The sequence below is a fragment of the Pungitius pungitius genome, chromosome 5 (genome assembly GCF_949316345.1).
Source record: "Pungitius pungitius chromosome 5, fPunPun2.1, whole genome shotgun sequence".
In the NCBI taxonomy this organism is placed as follows: domain Eukaryota; kingdom Metazoa; phylum Chordata; class Actinopteri; order Perciformes; family Gasterosteidae; genus Pungitius; species Pungitius pungitius.
The window spans coordinates 1,030,928-1,053,866 of NC_084904.1; the positions used below are offsets into that span (position 1 = coordinate 1,030,928).

Below are 22,939 nucleotides of genomic sequence, written 5' to 3' on the forward strand. Positions count from 1 at the left end.
AGCGCGTGGAATTGGAGCCTTACGTAATGTAGTTTTTAAAGGTTGTGTACATTTGTCGGGCTTCACGTCTCAGAAACCCGACGTGAATACTGTGTCATTCAGACCGTTTATTGCTCTACCGACGTGGGCCCGAGAGGACGCAGCTAAAGGTAAGAATCACTTCCTGTTAATAATTTAATGGCAGGCTGATGGTCGCCAATAAGAGACCGCGGTGCGCTCTGTGATCCTTGTGGCGCTTTGTTGTGCTTTTTCTACATGACCACAGTGGCCAGAGAACAGGAATCGTGAATAGATTTTGCGGTCACCGCAATTCAGATCTTGCTAGAAACAAAAGACGATTTTTCCGATGATTGCATCAAAAGTAATAGATACAAGTAGCCTACAAGGATATAGAACCGATTTCATGTGGTAACACAACACGGTTTTTCTTATTTGAAAGTCAAACTACTAGTGTAACTGTAATTATAAAAAAGCACCTAATCCACAAATTATTCATCATTCGTATTTTATTTATAACGTCACCATTTTCTAAAGCCATTCAGTTCTATTCTCATTCCAACCCACCTTTGATCCATTAAATAACGACGCTTGCACTTCAGTACGTTTATAATGTTTGCTATAAAGTCTGCTAAAATATTTAAATGGAAGTTCTACATCAACAGAAATTCTATATTCAAGTTTTCCTTTAATGTAAAGTTTTTCTTTCAGTTCCCATTGCTCTCTCTCTCTCTCTCTCTATGACTCATAACTTTTTACAGGTAGACTTTGTTTAGGTCACACTGTATCTTCCTGTTATCCACCATATGAGAGCTGATATCCAACCGGCTCGTCTCTGCGTGTCTCTTCCCCCGCCTCCAGTGTGACGTCGTAATGATTTCTTGACGCCTGCCTCATCATCCGTCAGTATGAGTGGTGCCGCGCTGGCTGTTGTGGTGGTGGTGGTGTTCCTCTTGGCCCTCTACCTCCTGCAGCGCTATGGAGATCTGCGGAGGCAGCAGCGCATGGTCCTCCTGGGGACGCTGCTGTCGTGGTACCTTTGCTTCCTCATCGTCTTCATCCTGCCGCTCGACGTCAGCACGGTATTAAAAAAAAAGTTTGAAGTGTGTGTCAACATCAGGGATCAATAGAGCATCAACGGGATGTTACTTAGTCTCTTTGTGGTTCTGTGTTCATTCATGAAGCCTTCTGGCTTTGTACCTGTACGGTGTAATGCGATGAAAAGGCTTCGCCGTTGAGCTGACTGTGTAAAATCTGCTCCCCTTTTAGACCATCTACAAGCAGTGCATTCTGGACAACGCAATCCACCCGACGCCTGTAACTCCGGCAAGACGCACTAATCAGACGGACCACAACTCCTCTGCTCATCCGACTGTCGGGTAAATGAGATGATATTTGATTTACTGACAAGGTTGGCTCATTAAAAGGAAGTGTATTTCTACCATCATGTCACATGATATGGCTACTCTTTTGGCTCAGGGCTGGGGGGATATAACCAAAATCTTCTATCATGATATATACGTTTTTTTCACATAGCACATAATCTATATGAATTAATCAGCTGCAACGATGTTGATTTTTTAATTATTATTAATCATGCATGATATATAGGTTATCAATGTTCAAGCTGCACATGAGTTTGGGGAGTTTTCATCCAAACAGCAGACAGAGTGACTTTTTTACGGTTTGGTTAATTAGTTAATCACTCACTTGTTTCATTGATTAACATCCAAGAAACACATTTTATTTTCATGGCATTGCATTTGAAATACGCTTTCTCTGAAGCTGTCAAACTGTGGAGATAAAAAAATAGGAGTTTTAAGAGTTTACTCTTCCACCAGTCAGTATACATTAGTAACTTTAAGGGCTGGTTCATGTTGTCTCATGTAATTGTATCCAGTCTTCTAGATGGTACTATTTGGATAATTGGTCTCGAGACATTCATGTCTGACAACTCAACCTCTGGCCCCATGAAGTTGAATGATTTTGGTTCTCACAGAATTCAAATTACATTTATAACATCCAGCAGCAACATCTCTTTCCATAAACAGCATCTCCTTTCAAGTTTGTATTGATGCCACTTCCCATTGAGGCGTTTATTTAATTTGGAAACTAAGTGAAGGAGAGGAACCTCCTCTGACCAAGTGTCAGTAGCCAAAAAGACTCGACCCCGAGGCACATGTGTTCACTGTGTTCTTTCTTTCATGTGAGCTCTTCTTTTTTTTGTCTTCCAGTATATTAAAGGTTTGTGAGGAGCCGTGGAGTTATATACCAGATGGCATTTTGCCAGTGTTCTGGAGGGTTGTATACTGGACGTCCCAGTTTCTTACTTGGTAAGATATTCACACGCTCAGTCACTCATTCAAACTTTGGGTTCAACTGCTGCGTCTTCCACCTGTTGTATACAGTTGTGTTTTGGTGTATCTACTTTTTCCTTTGCCTGTCCGTGTGTGCACAGGCTGCTGTTGCCTTTCATGCAGTCGTATGCGCGGTCGGGAGCTTTCTCAAGAGTTGGGAAGATAAAAACGGCTCTCATTGAAAATGCTATTTATTATGGCACCTACCTCCTTATTTTCATCTCTCTGCTCGTCTACGTGGCTGCTCACCCGCAGTGGAAATTCACATGGTAAGTCAACCCGAGCCTCTATTTAGGAAACATTAAATGACCATTTGACCAAATTTCTTCTGTGGTGGTTTTAAAAGCTGGGTTTATGTCACTGATATATCTGCAAAACCTGCGCAGGAGAGAGCTCCAGACCATTGGCATCACAGCCGCCAACACCTGGGGCCTCTTCCTTCTGGTGCTTTTGCTAGGCTATGGCTTAGTGGAGATCCCACGCTCTCATTGGCTCTCGTCGTCCCATGGTTACCTGCTGGCAAAGACCTACTTCAAGGCAGCTAAAGTTGCCACTGAGAAAGTGGCGGCAGAGGAGAATCTGGCAGATGTTATGGAGGTGAGATTTTATATACAATTATTTTGCACTAAAAGTATCAAAGAGATTCCAGCATTCAATAAGTTGGAGTTTATTTTGACTTAAACTGACATACTTCTTATTTTCAGGAGGTGGCAGGCGTCCATGAATCTGTCCGGAACAACCACTGTCTCAGGAAGTGTGTGGACACCATCATTACAAAGGTGAGAAACACATGCGTATGTTTAATGTTGTATTCGCAGTGTTTTACGATCGGGTTCCTCATCAGAGCGTCGTCTCATTTCAGTGTCCCACTGAGTATAAAGAAGAGATGGGAAGAACTGTGGAAAGCTCTGGTGGTGAGCAGAATGTCCTTCCCACCAAAAGAGGCTTGATTAAGCTGCATAAAAAAGTAATTACTTGTTTTTTTTTGTTAATATTGCACTGTGGTTCTAAAACAAACTGTGCTAAAATACCCAAATGTGAATCCTGTGCGTGTTTCAGGTCATCTCTGCTGTGCAGAGTCACGGCCAGACTCAGGTTCAGTGGTCTATCTTGTTAGATGAGGCCTTTCATCTAGAAGATGTGGCTAAAAGCCAGAGCAGCCCGATCCGACACTTCATCCACAGCTCCCCGTCACAACGCCACGCCAGCTGGATCCATCGGTTCATCTACACTCCCACTGTGGGTGAGTTCAGACTTACAGATAGAAAGTAGGGAAGGTTCTCAACTACTTAATTTTGAAACCTAATGGCAGTACTTATGATTAGTATTTCCATGATCATTTACTATTTACCTATTTTTAAAGGTAAACTTTTGTGTTTCTTTGACTTTTTATTAATTGCATTTTGTGTCTTAATTGCTGCTACTTTTATTACTCTGGCTTCTAATAAGAAAGGTGACCAAGGGTTGAAATCATTCACTTTGTAAGGCAACAACAGTCGATTTGATCTTCAAACAAACAATTTAAATGTCTATAATGCTTTTAGAACTGCACAGTAGCTTCTTCTCACATTTCATGGCCTTCATCAACAAATACCTGCACTAACGTTTTTTTCTGTTTTTGCACAGTTCGTTTTATTTATTTATACATAATGGATCCCCATAATTCTCCTACTTTAATTGCATTAGTGGACTAGGTGTCACTGCCTCAAAGTATGCCGCTAAACTTAAAAATGTGTGTGTTTGTCCGTCTCAGAGTGGTACTGGGAGTGTGTGTTCAGGCAGGGCTTCTACAGGCTACTGGCAGTGCTCCTGTGTCTGCTCTCGGCTGCGGTCGTTTGGTCCGAGTGCACCTTCTTCACGACTCACCCGGTCCTCTCCCTCTTCGCTGTCTTTGTTCAGATGGCTGAAAAGAACCACAACTACATTTGTATTGAGGTGGGTACTTGGTGACAAAAAATCTGCACATCAAGCTCGAGCGTATCGAAGATTAATGAAACAAATGCACAGCGGGGTGTAAATTCTTTACAAAATCTTGTGTTCACCCACCTCATGTCGCCACTTGTTTTGTTTCTCTCCACCAGATGGTGTGCTTCGTCAGCATCCTCTTCCTGTGTGTCTGCGTCTACTCCACAGTGTTCAGGATACGAGTCTTCAACTACTACCACCTGGTGCCACATCACCAGACTGATGCTTACAGCCTGCAGTTCAGCGGCATGTAAGTTCCTCATAAAAGTCATTATAAAAGATCATTATTTCACACAATGTCCTTAAGATGCATTCTGACATCAATGTAAGCATCTTCTACAGTTCAATTCAGTGTGGTCTTCTCACGTCATGTGTAGTGACATCGGAGTCGCTTCTCTTTGTTTTTGACTCTCAGGCTCTTTTGTCGTCTGACCCCTCCTTTATGCCTTAACTTTCTGGGCCTGATTCACATGGACTCTGCCATCTCGCACCAGGCCAGAATACAGACATCCTACACCTCTGTGAGTCCAAAGCAAACATGCCCATATAACGCACTTGAGTTTGTTATCGCAAAACAAACATTTGTAGAAAAGTCCAAATGATGTATGCGTTCAAACCAATTGGAGTACTGAATGATCCCCTTCACTCCCCTCCTGTCAGATCATGGGCTCTATGCGTGTGCTGTATTTTATATCGGATGGTTTCTACATCTACTATCCTATGCTAGTATTGCTACTCTGCTTTGCCACTTTTTACAGGTAAGCCAATAACCACTCACCGCTAACACTCTTTTTTTAACAACATGATACAAATAGTGCATTAATGCATAGTTTTGGTCATATGTAATAGGTCATGATGATAAAACGTTTTTGGTGTGTCTTGTAGCCTGGGTTCTCGCTGTTTGAACCTACTAGGCTTCCATCAGTACATGACTGACGACCACTTAACCGCCGACCTGGTGGACGAAGGCAGGGAACTGATCAGAAGAGGTAGATTCATCCCAAATTCAGTCACGTTGTTTTAGCACCCTTATTGCAGACTGGATTAATCAATTCTTCCTGTCTTGAATCTGGTAAACTTATCAGTCTGTGAGCAGGTTATGGTTCATCTATTTTTTTTATACCTTAATTCACAACCAGTTGTTGCTGTATGTCTGAAAGTCGCCAGGACGTCACCGCTTCAACCTTATTAACCCTTGATTTGTTCTTTTGTAGAAAGAAGAAAAATACAGAAATCGGAGGATGGAGAAAATCGAAGATGGGTTAGAAAAGTTTTCTCTTTAACATTATTTATTTGACAGTTTTCTTAGAATCCCCCAAAAACCCTCCCAGTCGGTTCACTTGTCGTTTCTATTGGTTTGTGTTCAGCGTTAACAATTATTTATGGTGCCTTTTTTGCCTTGTTTTGGGTCTCAGGCCTGGAGGGAGCGGTATGGCGTTCATGGGGCTACTGGAAGAACAAGAACAAGAGCAGGTTACACTGAGTTGAGCGATGACCAGAGCAGCCGTGTCACAGAGATCAAGAACAGTGGTAAGGATAGGATAAGATTATCCTTTCTAAGTCCCACAAGGGTGAAATTCACAGGATTTACAGCAGTGCAGGTCAAAGTGTAAACATAAGATGCCGTAAACGGGCTGCCATCCGGAATATAAGATTAAACTATGGAAACTAGCATGGAATATGATATATGGCAGTGTTTCTAAAAGCTATTTGAACATTATATAATGAATAACAATAGGGTTTTTTCAAACTGTTTGATTTCCCATTTTTTGTATTATGTTTTGTTTTGTGGCGTTTTATCTATCAAGAGGTCTGCTTGCTCACAGTGCAGAGTGTAGACATTGCTCTCTGTCTTTCTCAGTGGTCACATTCACCAGACAAGATGGAGAGGAGGCGGAGCAGAAGAGAGGCTTACTGCGAGATCATTCCAGTGATGAAGACTCACCAAACAGAAGGTGTGTCTAATTTTCGTGTTTTTTTTTGGAGCTGAATAAAACTCCCAACATGCTTCCTTAATCCCACACTCTTGTTTCTGACACTGTAGATCCACAGGAGCACGTTACCTTTCTCTGTCCCCTCCTCGGACAGGCATCTTTGACGACGTTTGATACACTGGAGGCATAGAAGAGGAGCGAAGAAAGTTGAAACAAGCTGGAACGTAAAGAAAGACTAAAAATGCACATCTTCTTGAAGAGAGCCTGAATGAAAAGGATGATACCGTATCTCAGGAAATAAAGAGGAAGATACAATCGTTTAGTACTAGTATATAACTAGTATTCACTGGAAGAGAGCACTGACTGTGATTAACCGGTTTTTGAAGAGCCGACTCCTGTTGAATGTATATTTGATATATAGTTTTAGGGTTTTACAAGTGTTGATTTATGGATAAATGGGATTAATCTGCAGTAATTTAGCGAAATCCACACAATTCATGTGGAAATGCATTATTGTCTAAGTATTTCACAACACAGGTTCATACATTTCATTTATAAAAAACAAGCCACTCTGCTAGTTGTGAAAACAAAATAATATGCTAACTGATATACTCAATGGGAAGATATCAACATCCTAACATATTTCATTGTGTAGTTTGTGTGTTGGGAAGAAATGACTTGTTTATACGTAATTTGTAGTCTTTAGTCAGTTATTTTCCGTAAGGGTGTATATGTTTTGTATTTCTGCATACCAACATAATGCATTAAAACATCGTAATCTAACCCATTCTCACAATGTTCATTAGATGATGAATGACCTAATTTAATGCAAATCTTCTTTTTTATATTATAAGAGGTTGTCCAAATGTCTGAAAAGTTATATAAACTTCAGGTAGTACTGAATAAAGCAGTGTTATATTTGTTGTGTTTTTGATTGTTGATTTAATTTCTGATTCTACACGGTTATCCCGAACCGTACCAGTAACAGTGCTGCGTTCTAGAGCACTTCGTAAACTATAAAACCATGATCAGAAGTCGACAAGTTAAAGATTCAAAAGATTTACTGGAAGAGGAATGCCTTACTATAATTTTTACTCTAGAACTCAATCTAACCTATGCCTTTATTCATATTTAAGGCATTGGTATACATGTATTTGTTTAGGTGATATGTATCGTACCAGGGAAATAGTCCAAGTTTCCATTTTCCTACAGCAAGCGAAGGCAGCACCAGGCTGTCCCCGGACGCTGCTAGTCTCGTTACTGTTTGTATGGCAATAGTGCATCCGAGCTAACTGCATCCGAGCTAACTGCTTGGCGCTATCGCGCAGACAATTGCTGGAGAAACGCTGGCAGATGGTCGCATAAATTACTGAGTATCACTCTATATACTGCGCTCAACATTTAATTAATGTGTTGCGACTTGATTCGTCTTTTGTATCAAGTAGATTATTGTTGCTCGTGTTAGCTAACCGCTAACCCAACTAAAGAAAACGTCAACTGGGGACGAGGTATGGTAACGTCGCTTTCGAATTGAAGTAGGAAAACAGATAACGCTCAACGTTAGTTCTTCATCGTTTACCCCCTTTTTTGTATATTTTTAATTGTATTCTGTTATTACATTTGACTATAAACCTCTCATCTCGTGTAAACCCACGTCTGTGTGACGCCCATCAACACACGCTAGCTCCTTTCTGACCTCGATGTCTCTCTCGCGCTAACCCTCCGCCGTGTAGATGTCACAGCATTTGCCCAAAGAAAGATGAAGATGAAGCTCAGTCCGGTTACTAGCCGTGTTTTAACGTCGCTAGGCCCGCCCTGGGATTTGGTAGCATACTCTTATTCACACTGCAATGCTTGTGACGTGAGATCGTCTTCTGAGGGGTGACTCCCTTGTGCCCCCTTTTTAATGTAAACAACACCATTAGAGAGCTCGGTGGTTACCAGACGTCTTTGGTCCTCGCTCACAACACCAGGGATCAGACGGGATGGATCCCCTATAGCCGTAGTTTGTGGAGTTTATCTCGTGATTATTACTATGGTGTCGGTTTATATGTTTTAATATTAAACCTAAACTAAATAAGGATGAATTCATTAATGCCATTGACCATTCACGGGTGTGGCCCCTGCTTTTGGAATGTGATTATACTATTGTAATTGCTAACCTGCTAAACTAATATGTCTGTATGAACATATAGCCTATTCTTTGTTTCTTTGGTTTCTGGCTACAAGCCCCACACCGGCAGGGTTGGCAGTGAGGTTTGTTTAAGGTTTGTAAAAGCAACCTGCAAAAAAAGCAAAACCCCTGTAGCCTCCTCAAAGGACCGTGTCAGCCATGTCATCAGCAACATCCAGCCTCATATCGGCCTGACCATCTTCAAAAAGCAGATGCAATTGCAACACCAGAAATGACTCGTTTTAAACATGTAATGACACCATAAATGGGAAGTGCACTGACCCTGGCTGCGGTTTCTCTCTTTCTCTGTCCTTTGCAGCTTGTAGACAGCTATGGGTGGACTGGTAAACGGTCGTCGTGGAGGAAGGTCTCCCCCTCTTTTGATCGGTGCTCTTATCGCCTGTATCCTGGTCCTGGGCTTCAACTACTGGGTGTCAAGCTCCCGCAACCTGGAGCTACAAGTAGGTTCATTTATGTGTGTGTTTGTGTGTGTGTTTAAGGGGGTTTTCCAACCGTAGTTTACAGTGCAACTTCCCTCCATGCCATTGCCTTTTGTCTCGCGTGTGTTACACAGACTAAGCTGTATGAGTTGGAAGGCCAGGTGCGACGTGGAGCAGCAGAGCGAGGAGCAACGGAGTTGAAGAAGAACGAATTCCAAGAGGAGATCCTGAGACAGAAGGAACAGATCAGCCACATAGAAAGCCTTTATAAGAGACAGCTGGAAGGATCTCAGAACACCTGCAGCCAAGAGAAGGTGCACACACGCAGTAACGAGACAGGGGGAACATTCTTTTATTCATATATTGTTTAGAAACTACTGACACATTTGGGGCCCTCATTTGTACTTACTGTTGTTTGTTCACTGTTGTTAATTCACACTTATTTCTGTGTTCTTTTTTATTTCAAGGGCACACTGCAGCAGAACATTTCCTCCAGCACCAAAAAGATGCAGGATCTCAAAGGCAACTCTAAACTACTGTCCCTCAACATTGTTTAGCATCCAACAGAGCGCTGTTAGTTAAAATCTTAACTCTCATGTGGGTCTTAATGTGTCTTGTGTGTTATGTTCTGTAGGTCAGTTTAATCAGGTAAACGATGACCTGGGAAAGCTTCAGAAGGAGCTACAGAGTTGCCAAGGCAACATCAAAACCCTCACCAACAAACTCACCTTTGACATGTAAGTAAAATATTCCTTGAATCAATTATATAGTACAGGTAAATGTATGTGACAGACTGTAATCTGTAATCTGGATCATTAGCTCAGCTTTAATCATTGCTTCAATACAGTGGATTTGTGCGTCAGTCATTCCTGGTTAACACGTAGACACGTGTGTCTGCTTGCTTCTTTCTACACATGTATAGGACCCATTGTCAGTCCCAGGTCTTGTCTCAGAAGGAGTTGTGTGATGAGAGACTGGCTGCTGCTAAACTTGAAGTTCAGAAGAAAATGGATAAACTCTCCTCAGCCTCGGTTGTCTCCCCACAGGTATGTCGCCTTCCTGCTTAAACCAAGTGCAAGAATATAAACCGGGTATAACCAAGTATTGGCTGTATTAAGTCTGTTCCCATCCTCCGCTTTTGTTACCAGTCGAACTCCGGGAAGTGTCGAAAGCACATATGTTGCCGTTTCTTAGTGATTCAGAAAAACGGCCCCTCATCAGGCGTGGGAATTATTTTCAACGCGGCCATCATGAAAAACACAGCTATAAAAGTGATTCTCTGTAGTCTGTTTTGATGCAAGTGTTGCAAATGCAGAAGTAGATTTTCATCCAAAAAGAAATCCATTTAAAAGCATTAAGTTGCCTTTTCTTCCTTTTTACACTTTGATGACAAAGTAATGTGATGTATGTTTTTTTTACTGTTCTGCAGGGAACAGCTGGAGCAACTAAAGAGGGCAAAACAGTGATGACTGAGGTTGATTCGGTTAAAACAGTAACTGTTGTGAGCCAAATAGCCGACCTCTCTCAGCCCAAGGGAAGTGATCCACCTGAACTACTGACCAATGAGATCATCGTAAACAAAGGTGACAGATGGGGGGGTCCTGGCTGCTTTGGCTTCTTTCCTGAATGTAACTTTGCAAAGCATGTAATGACACTGACATATAAGCATGTGTGCCATAGTGTGCATGCAATGTATTTTGTGTGACTTTCAGTAGATTTACAGTAACAAGCGTGCACCCTCGCTCGCTTCCTGCCCTCTTATTTACCAGGACCCGATGCCCAAGTGGACCTGCCTCTGGAGGACTTCTCCAAAGTCGAGTCCCAGTCTGCTCCCTCAGCTGCTGCAGTCCAGCAGGACGTTTTGCTACCACCTGAGGAAGCTGTCAAAACCGAGGAGGGAGAGACCGACCCCAGGGAGGCGTTGAAGAACAACCTGACCGAGGATAGAGATCTGCAGGTGATGGATGCTCACGAGGAGGACGCTCGGACAGCAGGTAGAGGACCCAGTTCACTGAAAGCAGTAAAATAGTATGTTTTATTTCTTCTCTTAATCAGGCTTTCCCAGTGAAGAGGTAAAATTTTACACAAAAAACAATTGCGTCATGTCTCCAGAGGCAGACCCCGGGCTGGAAGGCATGCTGATTGGCCGGGAGAGGGCAGCTAACATCCCCATTGATCAGAAACTCGAGGAGCCGGAAGAATATGATGCAGACGATGAAATTGATTTGAGTGACGTCGATTTGGAGAAACAACAACAACAACAACAGCGTAAAAACACTGAAACTATAGGTACTCGTGTTTCAATATAATTAAAACAGAAATGTGTGTGTGTGTGTGTGTGTGTGTGTGGACTTGTGAGAGCATGAGTACTCGGTCTTCGAGTGCAGTTGACTTTGAAGACCAGATGATACGTTTGAGTGGGGGAAAGTTATTTACTGATACAGATGGATGAAAAGGCCTCTGCATGCATTTTGTGTTGCTTACCACGTGGTACTTTGTGACAGACAAGGACATGGAAGAGGAGCTGGCTGACTATAACGGAGATGATGAGAACGAAGGCGAGTTTGAAGCAGACAAACAAGCTGAGCTTGCTCAAATCTAAGGTACTCATTAACACATCAAACACACGCACACACTGACGGTTTACGGTTAATAAAACACAGACTCAACACACTGATTGAAAATTACTCATCAATCATTGTGGGGGCCCTGCTATCTAAGTACAAACTGCTTTGTTTGTGCAAAGATCAACATGATTTCCATAAAGATTGAACTGTTATCAGTAAATAACCTGGTTTCACATCTCATATTTCGCATGTGTCATGCTGACTATATCCATGTCGCAGCTTTTACTTTTCGGCAAAGAGTAAAGAGTTCAATTGCATTTCTTGTGGCTCATTAGATATTTCACCCGTTCTATTTTTGCTGTAGACAAAATACAAACACAGGTGTGGTTAACATAATATTGTTTTTTCATGCAGAGCCTGCTGAGGTAGACAAGGAGCCTGCTCACCACACGAGGAAGCACAACTTCAGCCGACAGGTCAATGCAGCCCTCCAAACACAACCCCTACAAATTAGACTTGTTACATTTGATTTCAGAAGTTTACCTCCTGGACTGTTTTTTAATTTAGTTTATAATCTCAATTGATTTCCCTGCATTGGATTCGATTACATTTTCTCTGTATTAGAGAAAGAATAGTTACTGCTCCGTGTCATCTCACAGTATTCCGAAAGGGCCATAAAAAAAACTGAAATGTGCAAATGTGAGCCAACCGGGAACATTCATGGTGTTCATTAAAATGCATTTCACTGTGTACATTAACCCCCAGCTTTTATGGTGGTGATGGTGCTCACTCTTTTTGGATGTTTAGGTGTTTTAATTAAAAATAAAATATTATTGGGTGTTTAATTACCATCACACACTTAATCGTAGTGTTCCTTCATCATAACTTCAAGCATCTCAAGACTCGCAAAAAATGAACATGTCAACGTCCTAACAATCAGTTGCTTTTGATTATGTTGCTAGACGTGTTGTTTAACTTTACTCCATAAAGACTTTTTAGGTTATGAGGTTTGAATGATGTAATAAGGGCTCCCAATGAAAGAACTGCATCACAGGCTCAACGGTATCCAAGCAACGCCTTCAGCTCCTCCTGCACACAGTCGCTCCAAAAAAGGACGCTCACTTTGCGTCCATGGTCCACAACAACGTCACGGTATTACTTTGAACCTGTCCAGCCGTGTCATCTTCATGCTAAAGCCAGTCAAACGGAATGAAATGAAAACAGAAGCTTCTTTTGATGCTGTGAAAACTAAAGTTAAGCTTAAAACAAGATGGAAGTTTCCTCTCTGGATTACACTCACCGGCCACTTTATTAGGTACAACTGTCTACCTGCTTGTTAACACTTCATTTCTAAGCAGCCAATCACATGGCGGCAACTCAGTGCATTTAGGCATGTAGACATTGTCAAGACAATCTCCTGCAGTTCAAACCGAGCATCAGTATGGGGAAGAAAGGTGATTTGAGTGACTTTGAACGTGGCATGATTGTTGGTGCCAGAAGGGCTGGTCTGAGTATTTCAGAAACTGCTAATCTACTGGGATTTTCACGCACAACCATCTCTAGGGCTTACAGAGAATGGTCCGAAAAAGAAAAAACATCCAGTGAGCGGCAGTTCTGTGGGCGGAAATGCCTTGTTGATGCCAGAGGTCAGAGGAGAATGGCCAGACTGGTTCGAGCTGATAGAAGGGCAACAGGGACTCAAATAACCACCCGTTACAACCAAGGTGGGCATAAGAGCATCTCTGAACGCACAGTACGTGGAACTTTGAGGCAGATGGGCTACAGCAGCAGAAGACCACACCGGGTGCCACTCCTTTCAGCTAAGAACAGGAAACTGAGGCTACAATTTGCACAAGCTCATCGAAATTGGACAATAGAAGATTGGAAAAACGTTGCCTGGTCTGATGAGTCTCGATTTCTGCTGCGACATTCGGATGGTAGGGTCAGAATTTGGCGTCTACAACATGAAAGCATGGATCCATCCTGCCTTGTATCAACGGTTCAGGCTGGTGGTGGTGGTGTCATGGTGTGGGGAATATTTTCTTGGCACTCTTTGGGCCCCTTGGTACCAATTGAGCATGGTTGCAACGCCACAGCCTACCTGAGTATTGTTGCTGACCATGTCCATCCCTTTATGACCACAATGTACCCAACTTCTGATGGCTACTTTCAGCAGGATAAAGCGCCATGTCATAAAGCTGGAATCATCTCAGACTGGTTTCTTGAACATGACAATGAGTTCGCTGTACTCAAATGGCCTCCACAATCACCAGATCTCAATCCAATAGAGCATCTTTGGGATGTGGTGGAACGGGAGATTCGCATCATGGATGTGCAGCCGACAAATCTGCGGCAACTGTGTGATGCCATCATGTCAATATGGACCAAACTCCCTGAGGAATGCTTCCAGCACCTTGTTGGATCTATGCCACGAAGAATTGAGGCAGTTCTGAAGGCAAAAGGGGGTCCAACCCGTTACTAGCATGGGGTACCTAATAAAGTGGCCGGTGAGTGTATATGCGACTGTCATTGATATTTTGCTCAATGAGCAATCTTTCTGAAGCATCACTTTGTTGGATTTAGTGGGCATTTCAATGGTTTAGTAGCTTTTCACAACGTTGAATGTAAAACAGTAGAACAACACTTTTAGACTATAATGAGGGGAATAGTTTGGATCTCCTCAAGGATGCTAGTTAATGAAACATTTCATTTATTATGCCTTATTGATTCTGTGTACAGCAGTGTTCCCCGACGGTCAGTTGCATTGGGGGTGAATTGTGGAGGCGTGTTACACACTTAGTTTTTATTTACATTATTTTTTGAGGTATCAACAGTTTATTCCTGAATCATGTGCTTGTTACAACATCTCCAAGATGAGGAAGCTGCTCAACCGCTTTGTGTCTCTTCACAATTGAGAAATAACTTGAGCTGTGCAAACATGATCTGAACTCAAGGAAAATATTCACAGTGATATAAATGCCCATCTACAAGTTACTTTCCCTTTTGATTTTTGTTTGTTGTAATATAATTATTTTTTGGGTAATAGCCATCATGTTTTACAAGACACCATACAAATACAGGATTGGAGTGCTGATGACTGATTAATGTAAACCCTTTGAACACAAAGTGTTTAAACCTGTTGTAACTAACAAAGCTCAAAGTCATTCATGTCAAAGTGTCTTGTCTGCTTTTGTCTTTTTGGTAAACCGGTCAGGATAAATCTAGTTTTTATTACGTCATTTCATGTGTCCGTGTAAGTTTTGATATTTATAAATTTGATTAAATTCATTTTGACGATTTTATTCTACACTGTGGAGCAAATATGTAAAAAGATTAAATGATTGTAGGTTTGATTGATGATAGAGAATAAAACATGTTTTATTACCACTATCAAGTAAGTGGTTTCATGTGTGATTCATTTAGTTATGTAACCAGCATACAGTATGTGATAAAAACATCACACGAGTAAATCCTATGAATGGTTATACCAATGCAGAGATACAGACAAAATGAGAGGCAAGCTTTTGAACATGACTTTTAGAAGTTAAAGAGATTTAACCCTGAGGAGTTGGAGTCAGAGCAGAGTGAATATTGGACCTTATGTCCACGGTGGAGAAGAATAGTCCAATGAATGACTTGAGCCTCTAGTCCTGCAGGTCTGTTTGGTAATCTACATGTTTTAATTGGTCGTAAAAAGAGCAGAAGACACTTGTACTGACTTGGATTAAGTCATTAAAAATGACAGAATAGGAGTGTGGCAGTTGCTGGCGAACTGGACAATCGGTTTGAGGAAGGAAACCTAAGTATCACTACCACTGCTGTTGATTGTGTATTTTGGATATCTTAAGTGTGTTGCAACATCGCTCTACAGGCTTCTCTGCACATGGTCCCGTTTAGGTTTCACAATTGCCGGATGCAGATGAAACTGGTGCTGAAGTAAAACAAGATACTGTAGTCTTCCCACGTTTTAAATTTTCATTCAAATAAGCACATAAATACATACAAAGGTTTTATATGACTGAATGATATGCAGTCATTAGCTTTCTCATTACATCTCCACTTTTAAAACCGTAACAAAGCAAACACACACAAACAAACAGATTTCCAAAGATGCAAATGTAGACATTGGCAGTCCTTCAGGTTCAGGTGGGAATTGTCTGGTTCGACTTAATCTCTCGGTTCGGGAAAAAAAAAAAAAAAATCAAGTGTATCAAACACTCCTTTTACACAACAGTTTGCCGCATTTTGCACCCACCCCCACACACACACACACACTGTTCAGATGCAGAGCGTGTCAGGGCCACTGCACACTTGTCGAGGTCAGGGTATGGTCTTCGCTGATGCCGGTGTTTCTTATGACGTAATAATCAACCCGCAGTGCAGAGCACAATCAGATTATCTTGACCACAGGGAAGTACTTGTGAGCGGAGAAGTCAAACTCCGGGAGCACCTGAAGCATGCAGGGAAATTAATTCAGTCAACAGAGTGTTGCCAACATGGTGCGTTAACTAAGTTAAACACAAACTCATAAAATCCCAATCATCGAATGCCACTGAGGCTAATGTGCATGCACGCCATGTTTTGCTCGTGTTACCTTGGTGTCCTTCTTGTGGCCTCCGGCGAGGAGCTTTGTGACTACGATGTTGGGTTTGGCCACCTTCAGTATGCGGTTCACCTGTTATCATTAAAAGGTTATTCATAGTTGAGAAAAGGTCAAAACAAGAGTACAAAACAAACTATTTACAACATTTCCCTTCACAGTAGGAGGAGTTGTCCTCACCTCGGGGTCCAGGCTGGGTACGTTTTCTAGGATGAGCTTGGCCTGCTGGAAGTGTTTGCTGGCGGCCATGTACAGGTCAGCGGAGCCTGGTGGGGGATTGTACTTCTTTAGATCGGACATCTCCTGCAGAGGGCAAGAAGGGCAAAGTCAAAGAGGGCGGGAAAATCCAACAAAAGACAAAAAAGAAAAAAAATGTGAAAAGGAAAGGAGAAGGGGAATCTGATGAGGAAATAGAGTTGGAGAAGCACAAAAATAATGTTTGGTCCACATCGAAAGTACCTTGAACTGGATATAGTGCACAGGTGGGGGGGTCACTACGCTGTTGAAGGGAGCGAAGCGATGCTCGTAGCGAACCTGCTCGCTGTCCAACTCAAACTGAGGCTTACGCACCTTCCCGTCCATATCCAGAGCGACCATCGTCTGAGGAGAGACACACAGGCTTCAGACCACAACGGTGCGTGTGTTCAATAGGAGGGGAGAGGGGTCAAAAGGTCTGTACCTTGTACATGCCAGCACACATGTTCTGGTACGCCTGGCTCATGGTGATCTCCTTGCTGAGAGGGCGAACTGCAGGGGAAACCCAAAACATCACATCAGTGATTGGACGAGCAGCTACTCTACAAGGAGAGCTCACCTCCGTATTCGGCCATGGAGGCCACCCCGCGCCGCACCTTTTTTCTTCTTCTTGGTCTTTTTGCTGCTGCGTCCTTTCACCTGCTCCTCCATGATCCGCTCCTCTGCCATCTGAGAGGAGTCGGCTCTGCTCAGAGTGGACATCAGCCACGCGTATAGGAACTCAGACAGGTACCTGCGGGCAGAAGAAAAACAAGGTGAAAATTAAAGCCTGTTCACACTGACAGTTAAAAAATTGTGTATGTGTGTGTGTGTGTGTGTGTGTGTGTGCACTACTCACCAGTAGATGTAGTAGTACTCATGCATGCTGTACAGCTCGAGTTCAAAGCCGCTCAGCAGGTATTGGATCATGATCCTCAGGTTGTGGTAGAGGATCCAGGTGCCCAGGCAGGCTAGATGCTGTCGCTGAGGCTCGAGTTTCATCAGCAAGCTATGCAGGGCTGCGTCAACCTTCTCTGCCTGCAGAGCACCACAGAAGAATTTAGTAGTGGGTTCATGAATTATAAAACCACACATGTCCTCTCGGAGTAGGACATGATCGTGAAAAAGAGAAAGAAAAGGCAGGAATGTGACGGAGGAAACGGCTGCGCTTCACCTCGTCCTGCAGTGTGGCAAACTCTTCAAGAATGTGACCCAGCTTGTCTCTCTGTCGAGCTCGGTTGTGTCCGTGGATCTGGATCAGACTGCAGAATGGCTGCAGGAAGAATTGACAAGACACAAAGATAAATAACATAAAATATGTCCTGTCACCATTAAATATCGCTTGACGGGTCTTATTAAAGGAAGGAATATTAAAGCTTTCCGCCTGAGGTCTACACAGCATTCTATTAGTGAAACTAGTACAAAGAGAAAGTGAAGAGTAAAGGTAACATACCCTGGAGCAGTGCGTAACAAAGGAGTCAATGTAATCCTTTGCCTGATGGTTGTTGAAAAGACAACACCTGAAGTGACAAAAGCGCGCACACAGACACACAATGAGCTGGACGTGGCTGATCGAGACACAATGAGCTCACTCAAGAGTCTGCGTGTCATGCTACACACACTCCAAAAACACACCCTTTAAATCACTTTGAAAATTGAACAGCATATAAAGGAGTCTCTTGTTCAGGGGTTTAGGGCGACACTTACTTGTAGGAGAGGACCGGTGGGCTGACGAAGTATCTCAGGGCATCTTTAATCATGTCCTGCATCAGGTGAGTCCCAAACACCTTCTTATTATCTATCAGGAACGTTGTCTGGAGTTTGGAAAACAATCCCTTTAATTCTCAATCACCTGATGTTAAACTGATACGCTTACGAGATTACCTAAAGATATCCCCTCAAAGAGGTTATTCATTGTTTCACACGTGCACAAACCACCTACTCTGTAAAAAAAAAAAAAAAAAAGCTAAATCTAAATGGTGTCATGAGCTCACCTGGAGTAGAGATCTGGAGAGCACACAGGGAGACTGCTCACTGAACTCACAGAAGAAGTCCTTTAAAATAAAACCCATAAGCACACTATTAATTAAATGCGTATACTGCGTGTTCTAGAACGCGTGTGTATGTATGCGGTGATGACCACCTGAAGAAATGTCCGATAGCAAGCATTCAATCCAACAAACACAGACAAGAGCAGAAGCTGTTGAAGGTGACTGGTTCAGACGGCACAGTAAGGTGTGGGAATGTGTTTACCAGAATGCCATGCAGGTTGGTGGTGTTGATCACATCACAGACAGTCTTGATGCGTTCTATAAGTTTGCTGAAGTAAGCCACCATGTCCTCCCTCTTGATGATCTTGGCGTAGCGAGGAAAAGTAGGGGGCAGCAGTCTCTGGTTTACCAGGGGCTCAAAGCCCATCATGATGGGGTGGTCTGGAAGGAAGAACACTAAAGGTTAACAGAGGTCAGGCATCAAGAAGTCTTCATGCCTTTCACAGACTTGTTGTAGCGCTGTGTGTGGAAATGTTTCACAGTGAAGAGGTGTGTGTTGTCTCTTTTGTCATGATGATGAATAAAAGGGCCAGTGGGTGTGATTTATTGACATTTAGTCTGCAGATTTGAACCATCTGAAACCTGCAATGGGTGTGGGAGCTCTACTGATGGCTGATGCACGGAAATCTAGAGCCAGCATTTGCTCTGGCCTCAAAATGAGCATTTCAATAGAAACAATGGAAATGAACAGCCTTTGTTATTGTTTTTTTGATAGGCGCTTAAGAATATAACATGTTGTGTATGGGCACAAGCACAGGGCAAGTAAGTCCTGGATGGGGGGGAAGGCAATTAAAAAAAGCTGAATGCTGAACCCAGTTTGTGAGTTTATGAGAGTGCGTTACCTCCTTTAGTGGTGTCATTCTGTGACTGGATGCCGTGCTGAATGCTGCTTTGAATTGCTGATAAGAGGTCAGCAGCCTGAACCACCAGCTTCTGGGCCTCGCCCACCGAGCTGGTCTGATAAAGAGAATAAATACAAACCTCTTCACTGCTCGTTGTAAGCAGAAGAACATTTTTAAATCCACGTGGTAGTGGTAATCTCTTTCATTTGCCCATTCTGAGTGCATTACCTCTTTCTTGGTGAAGGTGATCAGGGCAGTCAGAAGAAGGCGTGTGAACTTGATTCTATTGAAAAGTGCCAAAAACTGCTGATGCTGGGAAAATAAAGTACGAGACCTTTCAGGATTATGCGTAACTGCAAAGCTAATATTTCATTTTCTTTCAAGCTGATACAAAGCTACAAAGCACAATAAATAAAAAACCTACCAGACGAGGTCCATTTTTGGGTATATTACCTCTTTCTTTCATTATTATCATTCCTGTAATATTAGAGCTAGAAAGTCTAGAGGCTCCAGAGGTCTTATGAGCCTCACAATCTGATAGACAATATATGCAATACAAATTATAACAGGCAGATATTTAGAAGGAGGGTTTGCAAGTTTACTTTGGGGCTGAAATGTTGGAATACTCACCAAGTTAATAAAAAATAAATGGTTTCCTTTCAGATGTATTTTGTTGTTGAAACTGTATCACATTCATCAGAAGCAACTAGTGCTTTTCTTTCAGATGATCTAAATGGTAAAATGCCCTGAACAAGACTCCATCAACATGGAGGATTGGCCCGACGTACCTCCAGCTCGACCTCCGGGTCCCGCTGCTCACCCTGCCGAATCCGCGTGCTCTGAGGAAGTGGGTGAGAAAAACACTTTAGAATCAGTTTCATACTCTGCATTCCTATGAGCCGGGTTGTATTTAAATGGCAAAGACCGTGGCTTCAACTTGCCGAGAACAAATACCTTGACTTTCCTCTGTAACTCATCCTCCACATCTTTCAGCATTCCTGGTAGGGAGACCAAATGAGCGAATGAGATTACCTCAGCTTTGTTCTCTGAGACAAAGGTATTACTCATGTTGTCAGTACGTGAAGCTGTCGACTCAATGATTTATCACAATACTGTACCTGTCACCCGCAGGTCTGTGACGTTATTGGCCATCTTGAAGCCGTAGGTCATGGCCTGGAAATCCTCCTACAGGAAGAATATACAGCAAATCAGCATTTCCACATGTAAATAGAACCCTGAGTTATCAACGGCCAATTGTAGTTGGATGTATAAATATATTCTAGAAGCTTCAGCAAAAGCTCAAATGTTTGAAGTTGCTTACCTCCTCGAACACAGCAGCCTTGTTCACTTTCTCTCGGGCGATGTCACACACCTTCAGGATGCCCAGTGCAAAGGCTTTGAGGGCTGGCTCTTCAATCAGGTCGGGGTTATGGACGTACAGACAGGTGAACACAGTCTGCGCCAAGGAGTGACCCTCCAGCCATGTGATCTAGGAATAAACACAAAGGCGCACATGAGTGTTGAGCTGCTATAAAAATCAATGGGAACACACTAGTTAAAAAAAATTCTGTTTGCACTTCATCTCTCCAAATTATACAATATTGCAGAAAATCTTTGCCCAGTGTTAATACCTTGACCACTGATCTTTAGCAAAAGACTAACTTCACTAAACTTTTTTAATCTTTTCCCTATGAAGGGGGCCTGCTGGGAGGAGAAAATATGCTGCTACTAAAATTCAAACCTCTACATTCGTTGAACATTTACATGATAAGAAAGTGAGAACTCACCAAACAGCAGAAACTTGTGTCTATGATCCCAATTAGTTCAGGAAGACTAAGGTCTTTCACTTTAATGGCACCTTCCTAAAACAATAAGGTAATACAAGTGATGTGGTTAATTTCATATACATACAACAAACTAAAGTAAATGCACTCAAAGTTGTACATTTCAAATTAAGGAAAGTAAGCAGAGCCGCCACTCCAAAATATTCTCATTGTACGGCAGCGGTACTGTACCTTGATAGCTTGTTCAAAGTTGAGTACTTTCCGGTTGACCTGGTTTCCAATCATTCCTGCATCCATCTTAGGATCCATCATCTCTATGGCGGACATGGCCTCAAATAGGCCAAACCTGCCAACACAGCAGAACGATTGATGTCTGCGTTTTATGTGCTTTTATAAAGATTCAAACAATCCTACTGATCAAATAGCTGATGCAGATACCTCTATTGTTAAATCCTGACATGTTCATGCAATAAGGAAACACACAAATTCCAATACTTTTTGTCCCCTTTCTTCTACTCACAGTTTGTCATGAAGCAACTCTCCAAGGTTCAACTCTGCATGAATTAAGGACGAGGACAAGGAAAGGGAAAAGAACGAACACATGAGTGCTTTTCTAACTGTACACATACTACCACACGCGCAGCCACTTGCAGAGCCCGTACCTTTGCATGCACCCTTAAATTCATGTGTGATATCAACCCAGTTGGCATTGTTCTTCATCTTTTCTGGGATGCCCAGACCCCAGCCAGCATCATCATCATCAACTGCCGACTTCATCACCATGGTGACTACTGAAGAGAAACACAAAGGGAAAAAGTATGAATTGCTAAAAATGTTACAAAGCAGAAGACGTCACAAGAATCCATTTAACCAGGGGGAGAGATTTGGCGTGTGACTGCAAAGCAGATCACGTCAACACAACATTCACTGAGAGTCACCTCCCTCTTGTCAGACTAAAAACATTGTCAACCTACACCTTACCACAATATGTTCTTAAAAACATCTACCTCTGTCAAGCTGAACGTAAGGTATGTTATTATTTCAGGCAAAGGGAGAGGATTGACATCAAACTCTGAACTGACTTTTGAATATTAAATTAGAGCCTAAAAAGGAGTAAATGTTACGCCTGAGCGCACTGCAAAGTCTCAGCCTTTTATGTCAGTGCTGTGATGGGAGTTTAATGGACCATACTCACTTCTATACGAATGACTCATTCTGGAATATGTAGTTAAAAATATTTGAAGCACATTTATAAGCAATTTGGATGTCGATTTATATGGATATTTAATGAGAATAGAGGCAGGCAGATACTTGATTTGTGTTTCTCATGAACGCACTGAAATTGATGCAATCTGATAAAAAAAATTACATTAGGTCCAAAAAATATAGTGATGATTTCCTTCAGTCAGGATTGAGAGAAGAAAACAACAAAACCAACGTTATGTATTAGCTAACATGACAATCAAGTAACGTTACCCAGTGTGTCAGCGTATTGGCCTACTTTGGCTCGATCATCTACATATGGGAAACGAATAATCTGAACATGTAAGGTTTACAAATTCAAGGTACGCTCAAAAATGAATTTCAGGTGATTTATACAAGATATCAAAAGACGTAACGTTAAGAGGAACAGGACATGTCTGCTAACTATCACCAACGTAAAAGTAGCTTGTAATAACGAGTGCTAACAAGCTAATGTTGCCCACAGTGGACGTTTCCCACGAACAAAGCTTGAGTATCTTCTAAACAAAACAGCACTGCCATTAGTAATCCATATTTCCGTTTTAAATGTGCACGTACCTTAATGTGTTGTATTAACCATGTAGCTAATAAAGATCCAGTCAACGACCGTGCAACTCGGCGCACAGATTCCACGTCATAGGCCTCGGTCATCAAGGGACATGTAGTCCTTATACGTCACGATGAAGCGCAAGCCTTCAATGAACAGTTCATAGCTTAAAACTCAGTCAGTCTAGATACAAAACTATATACAAC

At 42.3% G+C, this 22,939-nt stretch overlaps 3 protein-coding genes across 3 annotated transcripts; 2 read left to right on the plus strand and 1 right to left on the minus strand.

Moving 5' to 3' along the window:
• LOC119225532 (G-protein coupled receptor-associated protein LMBRD2B-like) lies at positions 1-7,161 on the plus strand. The gene is made up of 18 exons (XM_037483447.2): positions 1-149; positions 859-1,079; positions 1,267-1,376; positions 2,232-2,330; positions 2,456-2,623; positions 2,741-2,951; positions 3,059-3,133; positions 3,217-3,321; positions 3,414-3,597; positions 4,108-4,289; positions 4,436-4,569; positions 4,735-4,840; positions 4,980-5,077; positions 5,205-5,308; positions 5,534-5,580; positions 5,735-5,849; positions 6,181-6,274; positions 6,364-7,161. Exons 2-18 carry the CDS (start codon positions 906-908, stop codon positions 6,425-6,427), a joined length of 2,070 nt encoding a protein of 689 aa, XP_037339344.2. The 5' UTR covers positions 1-149; positions 859-905; the 3' UTR covers positions 6,428-7,161.
• Positions 7,162-7,492: 331 nt separating this feature from the next.
• On the plus strand, positions 7,493-12,291 carry golm1 (golgi membrane protein 1). The gene is made up of 11 exons (XM_037483297.2): positions 7,493-7,761; positions 8,746-8,887; positions 9,001-9,180; positions 9,334-9,388; positions 9,501-9,603; positions 9,789-9,912; positions 10,296-10,449; positions 10,636-10,860; positions 10,979-11,155; positions 11,371-11,469; positions 11,848-12,291. The coding sequence occupies exons 2-10, from the start codon at positions 8,759-8,761 to the stop codon at positions 11,466-11,468; spliced, it is 1,245 nt and encodes a 414-aa protein (XP_037339194.2). The 5' UTR covers positions 7,493-7,761; positions 8,746-8,758; the 3' UTR covers position 11,469; positions 11,848-12,291.
• Positions 12,292-15,394: 3,103 nt separating this feature from the next.
• Positions 15,395-22,871, minus strand: naa35 (N-alpha-acetyltransferase 35, NatC auxiliary subunit). The gene is made up of 23 exons (XM_037483295.2): positions 22,745-22,871; positions 21,607-21,735; positions 21,465-21,498; positions 21,176-21,290; positions 20,948-21,022; positions 20,482-20,649; positions 20,279-20,345; positions 20,115-20,158; positions 19,949-19,999; positions 19,389-19,472; positions 19,161-19,275; positions 18,521-18,699; positions 18,262-18,321; positions 17,975-18,081; positions 17,721-17,787; positions 17,442-17,540; positions 17,127-17,305; positions 16,885-17,021; positions 16,713-16,780; positions 16,493-16,633; positions 16,214-16,336; positions 16,028-16,108; positions 15,395-15,883 (listed from the first exon to the last, which is right to left on the minus strand). Exons 2-23 carry the CDS (start codon positions 21,725-21,727, stop codon positions 15,824-15,826), a joined length of 2,175 nt encoding a protein of 724 aa, XP_037339192.1. The 5' UTR covers positions 21,728-21,735; positions 22,745-22,871; the 3' UTR covers positions 15,395-15,823.
• Positions 22,872-22,939: the final 68 nt, after the last annotated feature.

Coding starts and splice junctions, on each gene's coding strand:
- LOC119225532 (XM_037483447.2), top strand. CDS start 906: ATGAGTGGTGCCGCGCTGGCTGTTGTGGTGGTGGTGGTGTTCCTCTTG. Junction 4,290..4,435: donor ACAACTACATTTGTATTGAG/GTGGGTACTTGG, acceptor TCTCTCCACCAG/ATGGTGTGCTTCGTCAGCAT. Junction 5,309..5,533: donor CAGGGAACTGATCAGAAGAG/GTAGATTCATCC, acceptor GTTCTTTTGTAG/AAAGAAGAAAAATACAGAAA.
- naa35 (XM_037483295.2), bottom strand. CDS start 21,727: ATGGTGATGAAGTCGGCAGTTGATGATGATGATGCTGGCTGGGGTCTG. Junction 17,788..17,974: donor CCACCGGTCCTCTCCTACAA/GTAAGTGTCGCC, acceptor TTGTCACTTCAG/GTGTTGTCTTTTCAACAACC. Junction 16,337..16,492: donor TGCACTATATCCAGTTCAAG/GTACTTTCGATG, acceptor TGCCCTCTGCAG/GAGATGTCCGATCTAAAGAA.
- golm1 (XM_037483297.2), top strand. CDS start 8,759: ATGGGTGGACTGGTAAACGGTCGTCGTGGAGGAAGGTCTCCCCCTCTT. Junction 9,913..10,295: donor CCTCGGTTGTCTCCCCACAG/GTATGTCGCCTT, acceptor ACTGTTCTGCAG/GGAACAGCTGGAGCAACTAA. Junction 10,450..10,635: donor TGAGATCATCGTAAACAAAG/GTGACAGATGGG, acceptor CTTATTTACCAG/GACCCGATGCCCAAGTGGAC.